At 50.1% G+C, this 18,321-nt stretch overlaps 1 protein-coding gene across 5 annotated transcripts in view; it reads right to left on the bottom strand.

The window, feature by feature from the left end:
• Nucleotides 1-13,749, bottom strand: part of RCCD1 (RCC1 domain containing 1) — a 47,473-nt gene extending 33,724 nt beyond the window's left edge. The window contains exons 1-2 of one of the 5 annotated variants that reach the window (XM_069625197.1): nucleotides 13,394-13,749; nucleotides 5,674-5,892 (exon numbers count right to left, since the gene is read on the bottom strand). In XM_069625197.1, coding sequence (XP_069481298.1) covers nucleotides 5,674-5,892; nucleotides 13,394-13,595 — 421 coding nt within the window. In that variant the 5' untranslated portion in view covers nucleotides 13,596-13,749. Of the gene's footprint in view, nucleotides 1-5,673; nucleotides 5,893-6,531; nucleotides 6,863-13,393 lie in introns of those variants that run through there. The other 4 variants (XM_069625196.1, XM_069625195.1, XM_069625199.1 and 1 more) reach the window with 4 other exon arrangements.
• Nucleotides 13,750-18,321: the final 4,572 nt, after the last annotated feature.

Raw genomic sequence — 18,321 nt, 5'->3', positions numbered from 1 at the left:
GTGGATTACATTGAAGGAAAATGTTAGGAAAGATTTCTCTTTACTGCACTTTTCCTACCATCTTTATGGAACCCCCAAACCTTTTGCTTTTATTTTTGTATCTGAACTGTACTTTTTGCAGAGAAGCCTTAAGCTTCACTACACTGGCTTTTGCTTATATGTCATGGGGAAACTGACATGCCCTTCAGGCTGTCAGTACTGGGAAACCTGGTTTGCCTTGGTCGCGTTACTGTGTTACTACTTTTGGTTAGTTTTGTAACCCTTGTACTAACTTTTTATCATTGTACAATACAGCTTATACTGCAGTACAATGGGGTGCATTTTTGTTTTGCCCTAGACTAACACTCAGAGGATTGTTGGTTACTCTAGGTGTGCTAAAAGGATAAGCTGGTGGCAGCAGTGACTTTTTCCCACTTTTGGTGAATTTTCATTTTACTCTTACCGCGTGTGGCTACTAACTGTGGCTACTGGTCAAACATGGCCGTGCCGCGAGATTTTTCACTTGTCCTTTTTTCCATCTTATTCTTTAGCCTTCTCCCTGGCCTGAGATGCCAGAAAAATCTGTATAAGCACTTCCAGTGCCCGGGAAAGCACAAGCTTTTGGCAGGCTGCTGGAGGGATGTGTGCGTTTGCTGGCAGGATGTGGGCTGGGACGGTCTGGTCCCAATCCACAAACTGGTTTCGGTGTGTCTGAGTGGTATGCATGAATGTTCCCACCAGTGGTCCTGATTGGACCACCAGTGCTGAGGTGTGTGTGTGGGCTCATGCTGCTATCGGCTAGTGAGTGCAGCTGCTTTTACCTGGCTTTTAGGAAAAGAAGAGGACCCCTACACCCATTCTTCAGAAATCCTGGAGCAACCTGAAGGAGCCAAGAATCCTATACAGCTGCAAGACCCGCGAAGAAACCTGAGACCTGACTGAAGGAGGCCTGGCGACCAACTTCTTCTGCTGTCCTGGAGGAGCCCTGTCTTGCATGTGATCTTTAGCAGTCCTACAAAGGAGCTGCAACCCTTGGAGTGGAGAGATCATCCTTTCAATTTTGGGCTACATTTCTGCCGGCGGCACCGTTCCGCGTTTCGATCTGAACTTGGGGGATCCTCAGCTGGCCCCACGAGACTGACCTCTACGGAGTTCGGCATTCTAGCATCGAGGGGTCCCGAGATAGGAGGGAAAGTCCGACTGTGCCTGCTGAGTCCATTTGCGTCGCCATACAGCGGTGACCATCGTCCGAAATCACTTACCTGGCGCGAGTCCAGTCCTGAGAAGAGTCCTGCATCGTGTTTTGCTGCAATCTTCCATTGAGAGTCCTTGCAACAGTGAAAGACACCAACCGGAGATCAGCTAGAACCTGCAACCCCAGTGAAACGAGGACTGCGACTTGCGGCATGAAAAGCAACCTCTGACCCTCTTCCTTTGTCCTGCCAAGCCTGGGGAAGAATCAGAGTATGGGAGGTAAGTTACAGAGCTGCTTACCTGCCTCTATGCTCCACTTGTAAGTCAATGGGTTTATAATAAACCTTTATTCTAACAATTTTGGCTTTGCCATGACTTGCTTGCGCAAGATCTCTAAACGTTGGGGCTACTTAATTTGCATGCTAACCATAAGAACCCTTCACTGGACCTCCGAGACCCTACCTGCATTTTTTCCTGTTTCAAAGATTCTGTGGAACTTGAACCTGAACTATTGGGCAAAAGGCCCCAGACAACTTAGGGCTGGACAATTTTAGTTAGGGATCATCTATGTGGACCTTATGTGCATAATACCAACCTAACCTTTCTTTGCAGGAGTTTCCATTGTGTATTATGCCCTATAATAAGTGACTGCATATATGTATCTATTGTTTATTAGTGTTGTGTGATAATTCTACTTGCTAGTAGTCATTTTTCTATAGTGTGCTTTGGCCAATAAATAATAACTGTATTTGTATGCATCCTGTCTTAGTGTAATCTGTGATTCCCATTGTCTGACCTCATTGTGGACCCCTTACAAGCCCACCACCTCTGAAGAACTTATCCTAGACCGCCAGTCACTGCTACCAAAACTGGTTTGGCTACAGCTCCCCAGAGTTGTCCCCGTCACAATATAGGTTGGCCTTCTATACATCTGTCCACCAGGCCAGAGTCTAGAAAATCAGTCCTAACAGAAATGTAGCAGCAAACTTCTCCTCCAGCTGGGCTTCAAGGATCAGCTTCAAGTTTCGACTTCAGCTTCTAAACAAATTGGTAGGTGAGAGGTCCCCAGATATACACATCTGTCCCTCATTCACTCTGGCTGAGCCAGGCTCAGTCAGCCAATCACAAAGTAGGGCATTCATGCAGGCAGGCAGCCAATCAGGTCACAGGCATCCAGGCCATTCACTCCACCCAGACACCCATAACAAGGAATGTGGATTGGGGCAAGCACCCAGTCCTTCAGCACACCACACTGCATTCATGTTAGTTCCAAGCAGGACTGTTTCGTTCATTGTGTCACACACACAGAAACCAGACACCCATAACATGGAATGCATATTGGTCACACACTCCATTCACACAGGTCCCACCCCACGGGTGTAACCACAACATAGAGCCACTGGGAAGGCTCAAGCCAGTCTAGCCTAGACTTCCCCACATTACCATGTATGGTGTTTCCACCCAACAGCCAGTCAGGAGAAGGGACAGAGTCAGGGCTTCCCAGGACTTACAAGGTAACAGGCAATATAAACCAATCGGCCACAGGAGCCACCGTGTCTCCTGTCAGGAATCCGATGTTTACTATGGCAGAGCCTGAATATCCCAAAACAGAGGATACTCAGAGCTCCTGGCACATCAGCATGAAGCTGCCACCAGCCCATACCCTGCTCTGTGGGCAACACACAGGTGCCCAAAAACATAAGCTAGGTTGTACCCCACCCATGGGTGCCATAAGTACATCCCAAGGGTCTCTGTTCACCGGAACGAAAAAGAGGAAGTGCTGCACTGCTAGCGGTCCCAACTGGACTCCTGTGCAGAAAACACAGAACACACATAAGGGAGTACAGGACAAGGACAGGGAGGCCCTGTCCCTCCAAGGCATTTCCAGCATCACAGTGGTGCACCCAAAGGCTGCTAATCTGCCACATATGCCTTCTGCAGTCATTGACGCGCCAAGATGCAGCCTGCAGGAATGTATACAGCAACAATAGCTGCTTGGCTAAATAAGGAAGTGTTTGATTAGAATGGAGAGGCACGCTTAAGGAAGTGTACGATTATAATGGAGATGCACGCAAACATACGTAAGTGTATGATCACTATAATGGAAATGCACGCATACGGAAGTGTGTGATTATAATGGAGAGGCACGCATAAGGATGTGTATGATTATAAGGGAGAGGCACGCATAAGTGTTTGATCATTCTAATGCAGATGCAAGCGCACGCATAAGGAAGTGCACAGTCATTAGGGGGAACAAACATTAGCATTAACAGAAGAAGCGACCATAGAGGAGAGCAACATGGGAAAAGTAACACAATGATTGAAGATTTGAATAGAGCAAAACACACACAGGATTGTGAAGACATTGTGCATATTTAAATTGAACCAAAGTAATATGTACATGGCCGACTGAATATCAATGAAGAGGTTAGAAAATAGATTTTGTGATAAAACAAGGAGAGTGGTCCTGATGAAGACCCTGGAGTAGCGTATTAGGGTTCGAACGTGCATGTAGATGTTTAATGTACTGGTTTTTGGGTTAAGGAACTGGAAATACTTTTCTATATATGTTTTTAGCTGGTCATTAGGATTGTAGTAAGTCATGTGATACTTGCGGGCACTTGGGTCGATGTTGTTTGGGAACAGCCCTCACCCTTTAGCTGCACGTTTATTCCATCCCCTCGTCTTGCATGAAGAAGACGTTTACACAAATGAGATGTTTGACTGGTTGTTGCTCACAATGAAAATATGTAATTGCTATGTGTTTGAATAAAAAGGAACTATATTTGTAACTAGAATACACTGTACGTTTGGATGGCACCCTTACTATTGTCTTCTCACCCAATCCTCCCTGTTCTGCGCATCTCCTCCGAGTTCCAATTGTAGAAACTCTACTTCCTCCCTCTAGTGATGGTTACTCCTCCTCTCTCAACTGTTGCTCTCCACATCCTTGGATGGTGTCCTCCTTCCCAACAAAATGCTCCCCCTCCTCCGTCACCTCATGCTAGTCTTCTCCTGTCCTAAACACTGTGCCTCTCGGCCTCCTGTCACCCTTACTATCACTCCACCATGCTCTGCCCAACTCCACTTGCCTCCGATATCTCTCTCTCTCTCTCTCTCTCGCTCTTTCTTTCTTTCCACATAATCACACAGGACCACCAAAGTGCACTAAACATGAACAGCCCACGGTGCCCTGCAAACAACTGATGCAACTGGTGTTCACTTGGAAGACCTAGAACTTCAGTCACACTTAGGAAACACACAGACTCCCCTACCCATCGGATAACCTCATCCAGACGGTCTCAGGCCGCCTCACCCATCTGTGCAAAAACTACTATCTACATGGAAAGGGTAGACGATTCAAACTAACGCAGACAACGCTGCATTAGTAACCAAGAGGGCACACATCCACATGCCCGCGATAGAGCCCTGATGAACGTGGTTTAGCCACCCTGTACCACAGAAAATGGTCGTCTGATGAATGACCTGACCTAGCGCTTAACAAGATTGCGCAGAGTCAGAGTATTCTGACTAAGGATCCCTGTATCAATGAACCCTGAGGGTCCAACAATACCAAGAAATCGAAAGAGAGGAATCCACCAAAGAATATTCTTCTTCTTATTTTTATAACATTTTTGCACCTGCTTGACGGAGAAAACCTATTAAAGATTTCAGTCTTGTTCATCTAGAGAGCAGCAGACACATGGCCCACTCACAGTGGCCCAATATGTGTTTTTTAGCATGACACAGTGCACTCACATGCGCTTGAAAGCCAAGCCACAGACATGTGCTCATCCAAATCTATTTTAACAAAGAAACTGTGCGTTTCCTAAGTGACTATTGAACTGGGCAACCCACAGTAGGTAATCCCGAAACAGTCCTTGGTGTTCTTTATATAGACCTAGAACTTCACCACATGTGCCCGATGTGCGAGCAGGGGCTCTGAGGCGGGGGCCATCTTTCATGCAGACATCACTGGGCTACCTTCTGTGTGGTCTTCCACTGAGCAATGGACTGGCTGTTTCCAGGTGGATCAGCAGGGGGGCCATGGAACTGTGCAGGGTGTGAGGCCCGACTGTGTAGACTAGCAGCAGGCGCACAAGTGCTGCTTGTGAAGCAAGTCTCTACATTTGGGTTTGAAGCCCCACAGAGCGTCGTGGCGGAGTGCTTGGGCATTGTTTCACACAGTATCTCTAGTTTATCATGTATGGTAATAGGACATGGATTATTGGAAAATGTCCATACTTTCAGATACCCATGGACAGGACTTGTTAGAGTCTAGGTAGATAGCAGTAGACGTAGAGCTGGTGATGGACAGGGCAGAAAGGGGGAGCATCCATGTACTTCGTCTGGCACCTATTCACCCCCACCCTGAGGTCACACCTCTACCATCACCAAACCTAATATACGTTATGTCCCACTGCCCATTATATAATCCTAAATTCCACACATCATTACCAACTTCCCGATACAGTACAGCAGGTTTCCGAATGAATGTACCTTTTCCCGTCTCTGCTGGAAGATCCATTTTCCAAACAGGATCTTCAAGGGAACGTCCAGAGCGCAGAGCATCCGTGTCATAACATTCTACGCAGTTGTTGAACATCAACAGCAAGTACTTCTCTGCTGCAAGAATATCCAGACAGCCATGGCTGGGGAGCTGCACATACTGCTGAGGACAACCACCCAGGAAACCAGACAGCACCAGCTGCCCATCGACTAAGGGGAACACAATGGAACATGGTTTACGAATGAGAGCACTCTATTCTAGCTCAACAAGTAATATAGACTGCCTTATGAAACAGATCTGCAGAATCCATACAGAGCCCTCCTTTCCTCCTTCGCTTTGGCTCTCCAGTCCCTCCTATAACCTTTCCTTTTAGCGCTGCCTCTATCTCTTCCTCCTGACTTCCCTATCAAGTCTCTCTGGTCAGTCTCCCTCTCTCCACTATGCCACATCCCACATCCGATCTGCTCATCAATCGTACGGATTGCCCCTACCTCACAGTCTGTCTGCCACCATCCTCAGAGCCCCACCAGCCCACCCCAGGGTGTTTTTCCTCCACGCGCCCGTCAGTCTTCTCCCCACGCCTTCCTCAGGTTTTCCCCATGAAGCAACCCCCAATGAGTTTGCCTCCATAATCCTTGCCAGTCTTCACCTGGAATCCCCCCCCACCCACTGTAGCGTCCTGCTAGTGGTAGGTGACGGATTCCAAACACCGTTTAGTTTAAGGCAATTCTAGCCACATATCCGTCTCCTTCAATTCCACTTTCTATATTTACAGCAGCCAATGACTGCCCTACAGGGACTTCCATCCTCACTTCCTTCTGCACAGAAGTATCTAATTTCTCGCTCACCTGCGAAGAATAAACACACTCTACAATCACGTCCTGGGACAAACAGGACCTTCGAAGGATAATCTTGTAGCTGCAAAAAAGTGCTCAGCCTTTAGCAGACCAGCCATGAAGAAGGCGTCAACAGTTCCCGGCCAGCAGATCCCTGGGTTGCATGAGTTTGGGATTGTCGCCAGTTAACAGAACATGAATGATTGAACCTCCAAACCTTGCTGGAGAGCGCTGTTTGTTGGGTTCCATGTCCCTTTGCCGACACCCGTTTTTTTCTAAGTAATTTTCTTCGAACAAATTACTTCGAAAAAACTCATTAACTTTTTGTTAAATAAATATTTTGCAAGGAACCCCCCCCTAAGCCACACCCTTCCCTATACTAGTATCTCTACCACACCACCCTCCCAGGCCCTTGAAACCCCTTATATATATTTTGATGAGTGTCAAAAGAACGCTATACTGTTCGATCAGCTCAAGAAGCGAATTTAAGGTGTCAGACTGGCGCCCTTGCTGTCATCTGCCAATGTGAAGACTGGGCCGAGAGCAGCTACGGCTGCATGAGATGAGGAACACCAAACCCAACCCTCAAACATCTCTAGCTGGCTCCACATTACCCTCAGATGAAAGAAAAGATCAACTAAAAAGAATAAGCCGTTCAAAGTAGTCTATTCCCTTTCCATAGGATGTATACAAAAAGGAACATAGTTGCTCTTTCCAATGACTGAGGGCTTGATTAACAGAAAATCAGTCGCCTAAAAATAGCAGCGTGGACGCACTTTGTCGAGATGCTCAATTTAAAGAAATGTGCCAGCCCCCTGATTCACCTAGGTGACCTGTGCATGTGCAGGGGGCTGTGTGCCAGCCAAAAGATGCTCTAGCCAGCTCCCTTGCATACAGTAATGTGGTGCGCTACTCTCAAAAGGAATGTACGACAGGCTCTCAGCACACACATCGGGGATCAGAGAACATGTTTTAGTGACTGTGACGTCCCAGTTTATGGTAGCGCGCATGCGCGGGCCTCGTTGTGGACCCGCGCATGCGCAGTAAGAATAAACTGCGTCCGTGCGGCAGTTGCCGCCGGGACGCGTAGCAAGCAACATCGTGTCCCGTGTCCTCCTTACATGAGTGCGTGTGCATATGCATGTGAGGGCCGCGGGGCCATATGTAACAACTGGCGACGAGGCGGGATTGCCGCCACAGCGTTCGCCCAACGTACGTGGGCGCACAATCCGCATCATTACGCGAGGACACGACGCGGACCGAGCGTGAACGTCCTTTTCTCCTCAGAGCAGTAGCGGCCTGAAAAGGTGCTCGTGCGCTGCTACCCAGAGAAGAGAGGGTGAATTTTTGGAACATTTGACTGTCCCCAACAACCTGGGGACAATCCACGGAAAAAAAAAAAGAAAAAAAAGCCAGACACAAGGGAAAAAGGTGACAGACAACAGCAGGAGGTACGTTGAGCCTTACACCAGCCAGGTTTGCGGCCTCTAACACACCCAGAGGTGCCTGTGCAACCTGTGAAGATGGCCAGTAGCGACGAAGATACAGAAGTTGCGACAAGAGCGGTGAGGACACAACAGGGGTCGCTGTTGCCAATGCAGGAGTTTCACACGTCGGGGCCCCCGTCCAAACTAGGACCCAGGTGGCTACTATGGGTTAAGAAGCTCGAGATGTACTTTACAGCGACCGGAACCACCAACGATGATGCAGAAAGGGCGACCCTTCTGTATTCGGCCGGGCTGGACGTAATGCGCATCTACGAATCACTCACCCTGCCTTTAGTTACTTACAACACTGTCAAGACTGCGCTAGAAAACCACTTCATTCCACAGTCGAATGTCGACTATGAAAGATTTTTGTTCTGCAGAGAGAAGCAAAGGGAGGAAGAATCTCTCGATCAATTCTGTGCCAGACTGAGAGTGATGGCCAGCACATGTCGCTGGGACAACGACGAGTTGATGATAAGAAACCAGGTCCTCCAGGGCTGCAGCTCAGGTAAATTGCGGCGACAAGTGCTGAGCGAGCCGGGGTGGGCACTACAGCAGATACTAGATAGTGGCCGGACGTACGAGCTGGCAGAATCCAGAGGAGCGAGCATGGACGCAGCGGTTAGGCCAAGCGCCTGGGAAGAAGCTTTTGCCATAAACAAAAGGACAAAGCTGAAGGACAAGTGGGTCCTGAAGACAACGGAGGACAGAGATCCTACAACTCCCGGATCACTCTGCCAAGACTGCGGATATGACCTGCCACATGTAGAGGAGTGTCCTGCTAAAACGAGATCCTGTGGATGGTGCAATAGACCGGGGCACTATGCCCGCATGTGTCGCGCCCCTGCTCCTGTGCCTACACAGAGAGGCCCCGCGAGAGCAAGGGGCAGCGGTTTCAGAAGGCAGCGCAGCATCGCAGCTCTCGAACAAGAGGTACGGAGGTTGCAACTTGCAGAAGAAGAGGAAGAGGAGGAGGAGGACGAGGACGAAGAAGAAGTGTTTTTCATTTCAAACATTGCCTCAGAAAGCAAACGGAGGAGACAACCCAGGTGTGTGGTGAACATACTGGGCGTGCCGACACAGATCATCGACACCGGAGCATCCGTATGCGTGCTGGCGGAGGAACATTATCTAAGACTCCCAGGCCCGCCGGCACTGGACAAGTCCATGGCGAAGATATTCACTTTTGGAGGAGACACCCCGTTGCCACTCAAGGGTGTGTTCGTGTCACCGGTATCGAAAGGGGAAAACACCATCAAGGCAACATTTTTTGTCACGAACGTTAGCCCTCACTCGCTACTCAGCTGCGCTGCATCGGAGGCCCTCAATTTGGTTCACTTTGCATATGGAGTATACCAGATTGACATCGAAACGCTGCTGGACAAGTTCTCGGGCATCTTCGAGGGAATAGGGAAGCTGAAAGCACCCCCAGTACGCCTACATATCGATGAGTCCATCAGACCGACAGCCCTAAAGCACCGTAGGATTCCGTTCCACCTAAGGGAGAAGGTGGAGGAGGAACTCCGATCACTCGTGAATATGGACATTATTGAGAGAGTGGTGGGGCCGACACCCTGGGTGTCACCGATTGTGGTGGCTCCCAAGCCGAAACAGCCCGGGGCAGTGAGAATTTGCGTGGACATGCGCCTCCCAAACGCTGCAATCAAGAGAGAGAGGCACATTACTCCAACTCTAGATGACATTATCGGAGAGCTTCAGGGGGCAAGAGTATTCTCAAAGCTGGACCTACGAGCGGGCTACCATCAGCTTGAACTGCACCCGGACTCCAGATTCATAACAACCTTCACGACGCATGACGGCCTATACCAATTTAAACTCCTGAGCTTCGGTGTTTCGTCAGCTGCCGAAGTATTTCAGAACACCATCAGGGGGGCGCTGGCTGGCCTTAAAGGTGTGTTGAACATGAGCGACGACATCTTAGTTTTCGCGGACTCGGAAAGGGAGCACATGAAGAGGCTGGAGAATATGCTCCAGAGACTGAAGAACTTAGGGCTCACCCTACATCGACAAAAGTGCGAGTTCTTCAAGGACCGCATTGGTTTCTTCGGATTCATCTTCCATGCGGCCGGTGTATCACCTGACCCGGCCAAAGTCAAGGACATTAGGGAAGCCAAGCCGCCCCCCCACAGTCCCCCACGGAAGTAAGGAGCTTCCTGGGGATGGTAACTTACTGCGGGCATTTCATCAAAGGGTTGGCGTCGCTGGCAGAACCGCTCAGAGTGCTAACAAGGAACGACGCCGCGTGGAAATGGGGTGCCGGTGAACAAGAGGCATTCCAGACCCTGAAAAACGCCCTATCCGATGGGGACACCATGGCATACTTCAACCCCAAGGTGGAATCGGAGGTAGTGGTCGATGCGAGTCCAGTGGGAGTAGGGGCTGTGCTGCTGCAACCCGATGAACGCGGGGACATGCGTCCCATAGCCTATGCAAGTAAGGCCTTTTCAAACACGGAAATGAGATACTCGCAGATCGAACGGGAGGCGTTGGCCATCCTGTGGGGCTGTCGCCATTTCCGTTTATACATCCTGGGCAAACCTGTCGTGGTGGTGACCGACCACAAGCCGCTACTACCCATACTGGCAGGCGTGTCATCTAAGCCGCCCCCCAGGATCGAAAGGTGGATGCTGGCCCTGATGGAGTATGGGGTGAAACTAATTTATCGACCAGGAACGAACAACCCGGCCGACTACCTGTCGCGCCACCCCAGCAAGGAAATCTCCGTCACCGACATTGGGGCGAACGAATGCCACGGGCTGCTGTGTCAGGTGGTGGATGGGTCCCTTCCAATGGCACTCTCAAGAATTACAATAGCGACGGAATGCTCCAATGACGAGGTCTTTAGCATCATCAAAACCGCCGTGAGGAGCGGTGATTGGAGGGAGGTGCTGCGCAACAACTCGCGCCGACAAGCAGAGGCCCAGAGAGACCTCCAAGCACTCTGGAAAGTGAGAGATGAACTCTCCGTCTCAGACGATGGGCTAATACTTCGAGGGAGACAAATCGTCATCCCACGGGCACTGAGGACAAGGGTGCTCGAACTCGCCCACATTGGTCATCAGGGTGTTGTCAAAACGAAGGCTCGGCTGAGACCCAAAATATGGTTCCCGGACTTGGAGGGGAGAGTGGAGAGCTTCGTGAGGAGATGTGTGGCATGCCAGGCGGCGGCCCCAGGAGACAGAGCCCCGCCGTTAAGGTCGATGGAGCGCAGTAGCAAACCATGGGGGACTGTCCACGTGGATTTCGGTTCGACTGGTCGTGGCATGTACTTTCTGGTAGCAGTTGACCAATGGTCCAGGTACCCCGAGGTGGAAGTGGTAGAGTCGACGGCGACGGAGTTCGCGACAAAGGCGTTGGACAAAATGTTCGCCACACATGGATTCCCGGACCTCCTGTGCTCAGACAACGGGCCGCCGTTCACGGGCAGCCAGTTCGCAACTTACCTCCGGGAAAGGGGGATCCGGCATCGCAGAGTGTCCCCACTCTGGCCGCGAGCCAACGGGGAGGCCGAGAGAATGATGCGGACTCTTAACAAGGTCCTAAGAATTTCCGCCAGTGGCGGTGAAGACCTGGAGAGAAAATTAGTGGAGTTTCTAAGAGAATATCGCACGACGCCCCACCAGTCCACGAGAGTGGCTCCCGCCGAAGCATTGTTTGGACGATGCCCGAGGGGAATGCTACCGGAAGAGGAGGGCCGTCTGCCAGGGATAATCAACAATGAGGGAGTCCAGGATGAACGGGCCAGGCGTAACGACAAAGAAAGTGAACGGAGGGGTCTGCAGGAAAAGGAGGTGCGAGTAGGGGACACAGTGCTGGTCAGAAACCGGCACCCCGAAGGGAAGCTGTCCCTGCCATTTGAGCCGCGCCCGTGGAAGGTAACGCATGTGAAAGGCACGATGGTGACGGCAGCCTGCGACCGAGGAAGAGTCACGCGCAACCGATCGTTCTTCAAGAGACTCGAAGTGCCCGCTGAGAACGGGGCTCCGGAGGAATCCGTGAGTCGGGAGGAGCCACCTGGAGATCAGGAAGGTGAGCAGAACAGGGACTCCACTGGCTCTGAACGGGAGTGTGCCACTCCGCCCACCACCTCGCCAAGGTACCCGGTCCGCCGGGAGCGGAGGCTACCAGGGCATCTCAAGGACTACGTCCTGGACTCACGTGACTGACATGAGAAAGTGAGGTGAGACTTCAAGTTGTTAATGCGACCGCCCACATGGTCACCAGTTGTGCAGGGTGTGCACACCCCGAAAGTTTACACTGTTTTGGTTAAAGTTAAAAAGGGATGTGACGTCCCAGTTTATGGTAGCGCGCATGCGCGGGCCTCGTTGTGGACCCGCGCATGCGCAGTAAGAATAAACTGCGTCCGTGCGGCAGTTGCCGCCGGGACGCGTCGCAAGCAACATCGCGTCCCGTGTCCTCCTTACATGAGTGCGTGTGAGTATGCATGCGAGGGCTGCGGGGCCATATGTAACAGTGACAGGCCATTGAAGGGTTGTCCCATGAATAATGCCCACATGCACTACATCACAGCTTTGCAACCTTTGGCTCGCCAGATGTTTTGGACTACAACTACCATCAGCCCTAGCCAGCACAGTCAACGGTGAGAGGTCACGGGAACCGTATTGCAACAGGTTGCAGACCCCTGCACTTGCTTCCAAAAATGTTTCAAATGGGCCGTTAATCTCATCAAGCATGCCAGCAAACTACATGCCAGTGTGAAGGAATGCCCACAGGAAGGGGCTATCGCACAGGCCCCTTTGTGGTGCTACTAGGAGGAGGAGAGTTGATGGAGATCTCAAGTTGCCTCTTTCATGTGTGAACCTCTCAGATAGTCCTAGATTTTAAACTTGCATCACGTTGCATCATTCGGATACTTGTAGGTACATTTACAAAGGAGGGACAAATACTAAAAGTACATCATAAGAAGTGTAATTAATAGGAACTAAAAACCAGCATATGCAAAATATTGCCTAGGGAGTGAGCATGTAAAAAGAAAAGATAAGGGTGGATGGTCGAGGGGTGCCTGTAGACGAGGAACTCCCCAGGCAAGGGCCAGGCCCTGCAGTGCAATCCTTGCTGGGGCCCCTATCGTCTAGCCCACTTTGCTATGGCACTGCCCCCTCAGGGTAATCCCCCCCCCTTTCTGCTGGCTCCTGCACCCTGGCTGCCTCGGAATCCACATAAACCCATGCCATGATCCCAGATCTGTAAACTTGGGCTCTCCGCGTCTTGGACTACAACTCCCATCAGCCCTAGCCAGCAGCGCAAGGGATGCTGGGAGTTGAAGTCCAAAACCTCTAGAGCCACAGGTTGGAGAGCCCCCCTCCGCCCGAACCCTCCCCCCCTTCCCCAGCCCCGGCTCTGACCTGTCAGCCCCCCAGTGCTGCTCCAGGCGGGGCTGAGCCTTCGGAGCTCGGGTGGGTGGCCACCTGCCCCCCTGGGGCGGAGCCAGGCTGGGGAGGGGGCACAGGCTTCCGGCGCTTCCCCGGAGACGATCTGGCCGAACCCCCCGAAGCCAAAGCCGACCCACAGCCCCCGAGGGGGGCCCCCCGGCCGCCATCCGCTCATCTGACACCGGCGTCCCAGCCACAGACCCCTCTGCCGGGCCAGAAGCAAGGCGCCGCAACCTGCAGCCTAGGAGCGAGCGATGGACTACAACTCCCATGACGCCCCTCCACTGACGGCGCTGCCCAGGGCCGATGGGAATTGGAGTCCATAAAGATGTGGCGCGCCAAAGGGGATACTGCTGCGGCCATGCCAGACGGGCTGTTGCCGTAGAAATAAAAGTAGGACTGCAGGCTGGAGAGGGCTCGCGTTCACTAGAAGAACTAGAGCGCTAACATCCCTGCGCAGAATGTGCCGGTGCTGGGCGCCATCTTAGGGGAGCAATCACAGGCAATGAAGCAGGGCCTCGCCTGTCCCTGCAGCCAGAAGTGACGCACAGTTCCCAGCAACGCTGATGGAATTGGAGCAATAGGGGGGGGGGACACCAGAAACATTAGATGTTTCATTTCTTAGGCTGCTTGCACACATGCCAACATTCTGGAGCACCTGGGAGTATACTTGCCAACCCTAACAATTTCGGCAGTAGGCTACTGCGCTTTACGCAGTCCTACCGCCTACAGAATTCAGTGTCCAATACAACCGATTTCCAGGCTTGCCTGCCTCTGGCCCAGCCAGCCCAGCATGAGTAGAGAACCATCCCCAGCATTCAGAAAGTGGGCATGTTATTATTATTTATTTATTTATAATGCGCCCTAGCCCGCAGGCATCAGGGCGCGATCCACCGGGCCACAAAAAACATAAAACAGAAAGAACAAACAGTCAGTGTTAAATGACCCATTCATTTGATGGATGTATGCCTGACCAAAGACAACGTCCATGGCCTGGGCACCATGAGGTATGTTGTTTGCACATGTGTGCTTCTAAAAATTAGTAGCAACATTTAGACATAGCTCTCAACCTTTCGTGGCCCTGTGGTGCATGAAAACACCCACATTTTTATTTGGCGGGTGAAAGCCCATTGCTCTATATGGGCGGTTAAGAGGCTTGGCGGGTGAGAGAGGTGCCTAAGTGGCGGGTGACATCCGTCAAAAGCATGTGAGTTGAGAAGTATGCAATTAGAAATGTCAAGGAATGTTGTATGTGATTATTTTTTTTATCTCCTTTGAGTTTAGATCGGGGGAAGAGTCTGGTTTTCATTTTTATGTCTAATGCTACTTTCCACTAGATCATTATTCCAACACCATTAATGATAATCAGCACTAAAATAGTTCATTTCTTTGGCCCCAGTAGAGTGATAATATGAGTATTATAACGAGCAAACTGCTCCATTTTATGTTATGCCCGGAATGAAGACTACATACACCAGTGAAATTGTAAAACACATTTTATTGTGCAATGGAAATGATACATTGTGAAGGATAACATATGGAATTGTACATCTAATGATGCAAAACATGTTGTGTACATCGAGGGTTTACAATGTATGTGCGGTTATTTAACTTTGATACATCACCTGGTTTTAATGGAAACACTTCGGCCCATGAGAGAAATACATTTAACACTATTTGAAAAAACTGCGAACCACCCTGTTGACCACTTGCCATCAAATGGCTGCCTTCGGTGTGTCTGAGCAAGTGAACTCAGCACCTAACTGAAGGACACTGCTAAGAATGTCCTCTTACCCCCACCCTGGTGATACCGAATCAGGTGCATCCTCAAGGTGCTACATGAATACCCTAAGCCCACCAGTACAGTGAAGAGAGCAGAGTGTCCCTGAAATAAGGGGGGGCTGCTGCTCTATAGCTCTTTGTTCCCCATTAGTCAGACCTACTCTAGACCTGTTCCTGTGCATCTTGCAAGTTCCTCACTCACCAGAGAAGTGTCTCTCTGGTACTGTGCGTGTAGCTTGATGCACAAAAAGAAGTTAAGCTAAAGAACAGCTCCAGGAAAAAGGAACAAGAAGCTCATGTGTCAAGGACAGGGACAGCATCAGGGCTTTTTCAGTTGAAAGGGGCCATGAGTCTCAGGCATGCCCCAGCAACTGCCCCCTGTTGCCAGTTAGCGGTCTTATAACACAGCAATATATTGCTCTCTACGTTACTTTTGTTCTGGGGCTTGCTTTACAGGCTGCATTTGCAGGAGCCATGCGGCAGTCACTTCCCTTGGGGTATACAGAAGTGTTATCAGCTCGTTGCCTTTTCACACCGGTTCCTCCACAGCAGGCATATGCTGACAGATAGCTTTTCAGCGGGTATTTCCTATTTCAGCTCCCTGCTGCCTGGCCCTCTAGTGATCATCGGCGGCTGTTAACCCCCAGATGTATTTCTTTGTCAGTTCATTGGGTAACATTGATGTGATATCATTTCCTGTTTGCCTTCATTATGCTACTTACTATCTTTTAAACTTTAAGATTCCTACAGATTTTTGGTCACGGAATGTTGGCATGTATGTGGGAGTGATTTGTTTTGCCCAGAAAGCAGATGCATTGAATTCTCCCATAGGGTTGCTTTGGAGTAATAACATTTTTAGGAGGGAGAAAGTAAAAAAAATAGCATTAAAAAAACAATACAAACAGGAGTCTTCTGCCTAAATCGGGAGGGTTGGCATGTATGTGTTGTCGACATATCACAGGACTTACTTGCCTTCCCGACATGCCCACCTTATCCAATTAAAGGGTTCCACCCCTCCATGTTGGCGCTATGATACCAACCCTCCCTTTGTTCACAATCCTCAGTTAACCCTTTCCTGTATAGAATCATGGCCTTTGACACTCTATGCTGGAAATGTGAGCAGGTCATGAATGCTTTAACAAGGATACAGGGCTAGGAGTAATGAAGATTACCATAAGTAATCAGTGTGTTACCTCCATGTGCCTCTTTCTCGTCTCAGTACTTTCTTTTGGAGAAGACCAGGTACAGCGATGATAGGCCCTAGGAAACACCACACAAACAAAATATACGCTGTTTCACACCCCATTAACACACCACAGCCATCCACTTCCCTCGGTCCATCTCAGAACACAGAGTTTGGGTCGGCCCACGTAGCTGCCCTGCAATGGTCCTACTGAGAGACTCCCTGTGTATCTGCCTAGAATGTCGGCATACGACTGTGACCTACCCTGAACCTTTCCTGGCACCAGGGCCCCCTCTGCCTTATAGGGCAGACAAATGACGGTTCAAATCCACGGACTAATGAAGCCCAACTCCCTGCTCTGGCAGCCATGGTGGGCGTGCCGTGTCCTGCAGTATGAGTGGTAGACAGGATGCTGCGACAATGTTCTGCAAGTGCGTTCGGGTTCAGCTGGGAGGGGGCGGTTTATGCCGCTCCCCGAGGAACACTCTGCATGGCCTGCACAGTTGCTAGATACTAATTCTGGGGTATAATTAGCTCAACCTATGGTTGTGCACCTTCTAACAACTCTTTCATTAGGGACTTTAAAGAGTGCTCTTTCACTGTGCTTCAAAATGTGCTGAGATTGTGGGACTTTCATCTTCATGTTATTTTGTTTGGACTGGAGAGCTCACAGACCCAAATCCTTGGCCCTTATTGGGTGTTCTGCTTTGATTTTGCACACTCAAAGGACGCGAGATCGAATGGCACATAGTCAGTCAAGGAATACATATTCAAAGAGACAGAAAAATAAAAGAAAAAAGGTTTTCGAAGACAAAGGCCCTCATTCCGAGTCGGGCGGTAGGGGATACCGGGCACCGGTAAGGAGACCGGTGCCGGTAATCCCCTACCGCCCGATTCCGAGGTCCCCTAACGGGAACCGTAAGGGACTGTTAGGGGAACAGGGCCCAAATAACGGGCTTGCCATTCCCGAGCCTGTTATTTGCTCCCTCCCCATTCCCATTTGAGGCCTATGGCGGCTCAAATGGGAATGGTTTGTTCAATGGAAACTTACCGGTCCCTCCAGGGTCGTAATGGACTGGTAAATCCCCATTGAACAACACCGGAGGCGGTACCGGTATGGGAGGCAGCCATGGAGCTAATTGCTCCATGGCTACCACCATACTCGGAATGAGGGCCAATATGTCAAACATATTTGCTGGTTTCATGACAGAAGACAAAAAGCCAACACCTAAAGAAATGTTTGACCATATGCGAAGTATGGCCAAGGACATGGCCTCCGTTCAAGCGGACTTGAGTGACTCGAGATCTGATCTGGGGGTCATAACTAAGAGGATTGAAGAAGCCAAAAGCAGGATCTCCCAGCTGGAAGATGGTCTGCACACATAAAAAGAGCCTCCCAGCCACTTGATAAAAAGACTAGGGACCTTCGGGGACAAAGTGATGACTTTTGAATTCCACTCCAGATGTGATACTGTCCGATTTATAGGGCTCCCAGAGAGCTCTAAAGGACAGTACATAAAGGCCTCCCTTCTACAGCTGCTCTGAGAAATCGTGGGCATCATGATGGAAGATCCCACGCAGTTGGATAGGGCTCACAAAGTCTCTAGACAGCTACCAAACCTGATAAACCCCTAAGACGTATCAACGAACAATTAGTGTGCTTCATGGTGAGAAAAACTTTCATGCAACTGGACCTTTATAAACCTAACATTACTTGAAATGGCCACGAAATAGATCATTTTAAAGACCATGCTCCAGGGATGTTACTCCAGAGGAAGACTTTTGCAGCGGTGAAGAGGGAACCTGTGAAAGGACAATAAAATACTCATCTTGTTTCTCTTCAATGTCACTCAGAATTTTCTGGAACAAAAGAAACCATGTCATCTACTTTCCCTCCTGTAACCATGGAGATTCCGAAAGATAGGAATCCTGGTCT

Source organism: Ambystoma mexicanum, chromosome 11, assembly GCF_040938575.1.
Source record: "Ambystoma mexicanum isolate Mex_15411 chromosome 11, UKY_AmexF1_1, whole genome shotgun sequence".
Classification (NCBI taxonomy): domain Eukaryota; kingdom Metazoa; phylum Chordata; class Amphibia; order Caudata; family Ambystomatidae; genus Ambystoma; species Ambystoma mexicanum.
The sequence above is the reverse complement of the archived record's forward strand: the minus strand, read 5'-3'. Positions and strand labels throughout refer to the sequence as shown.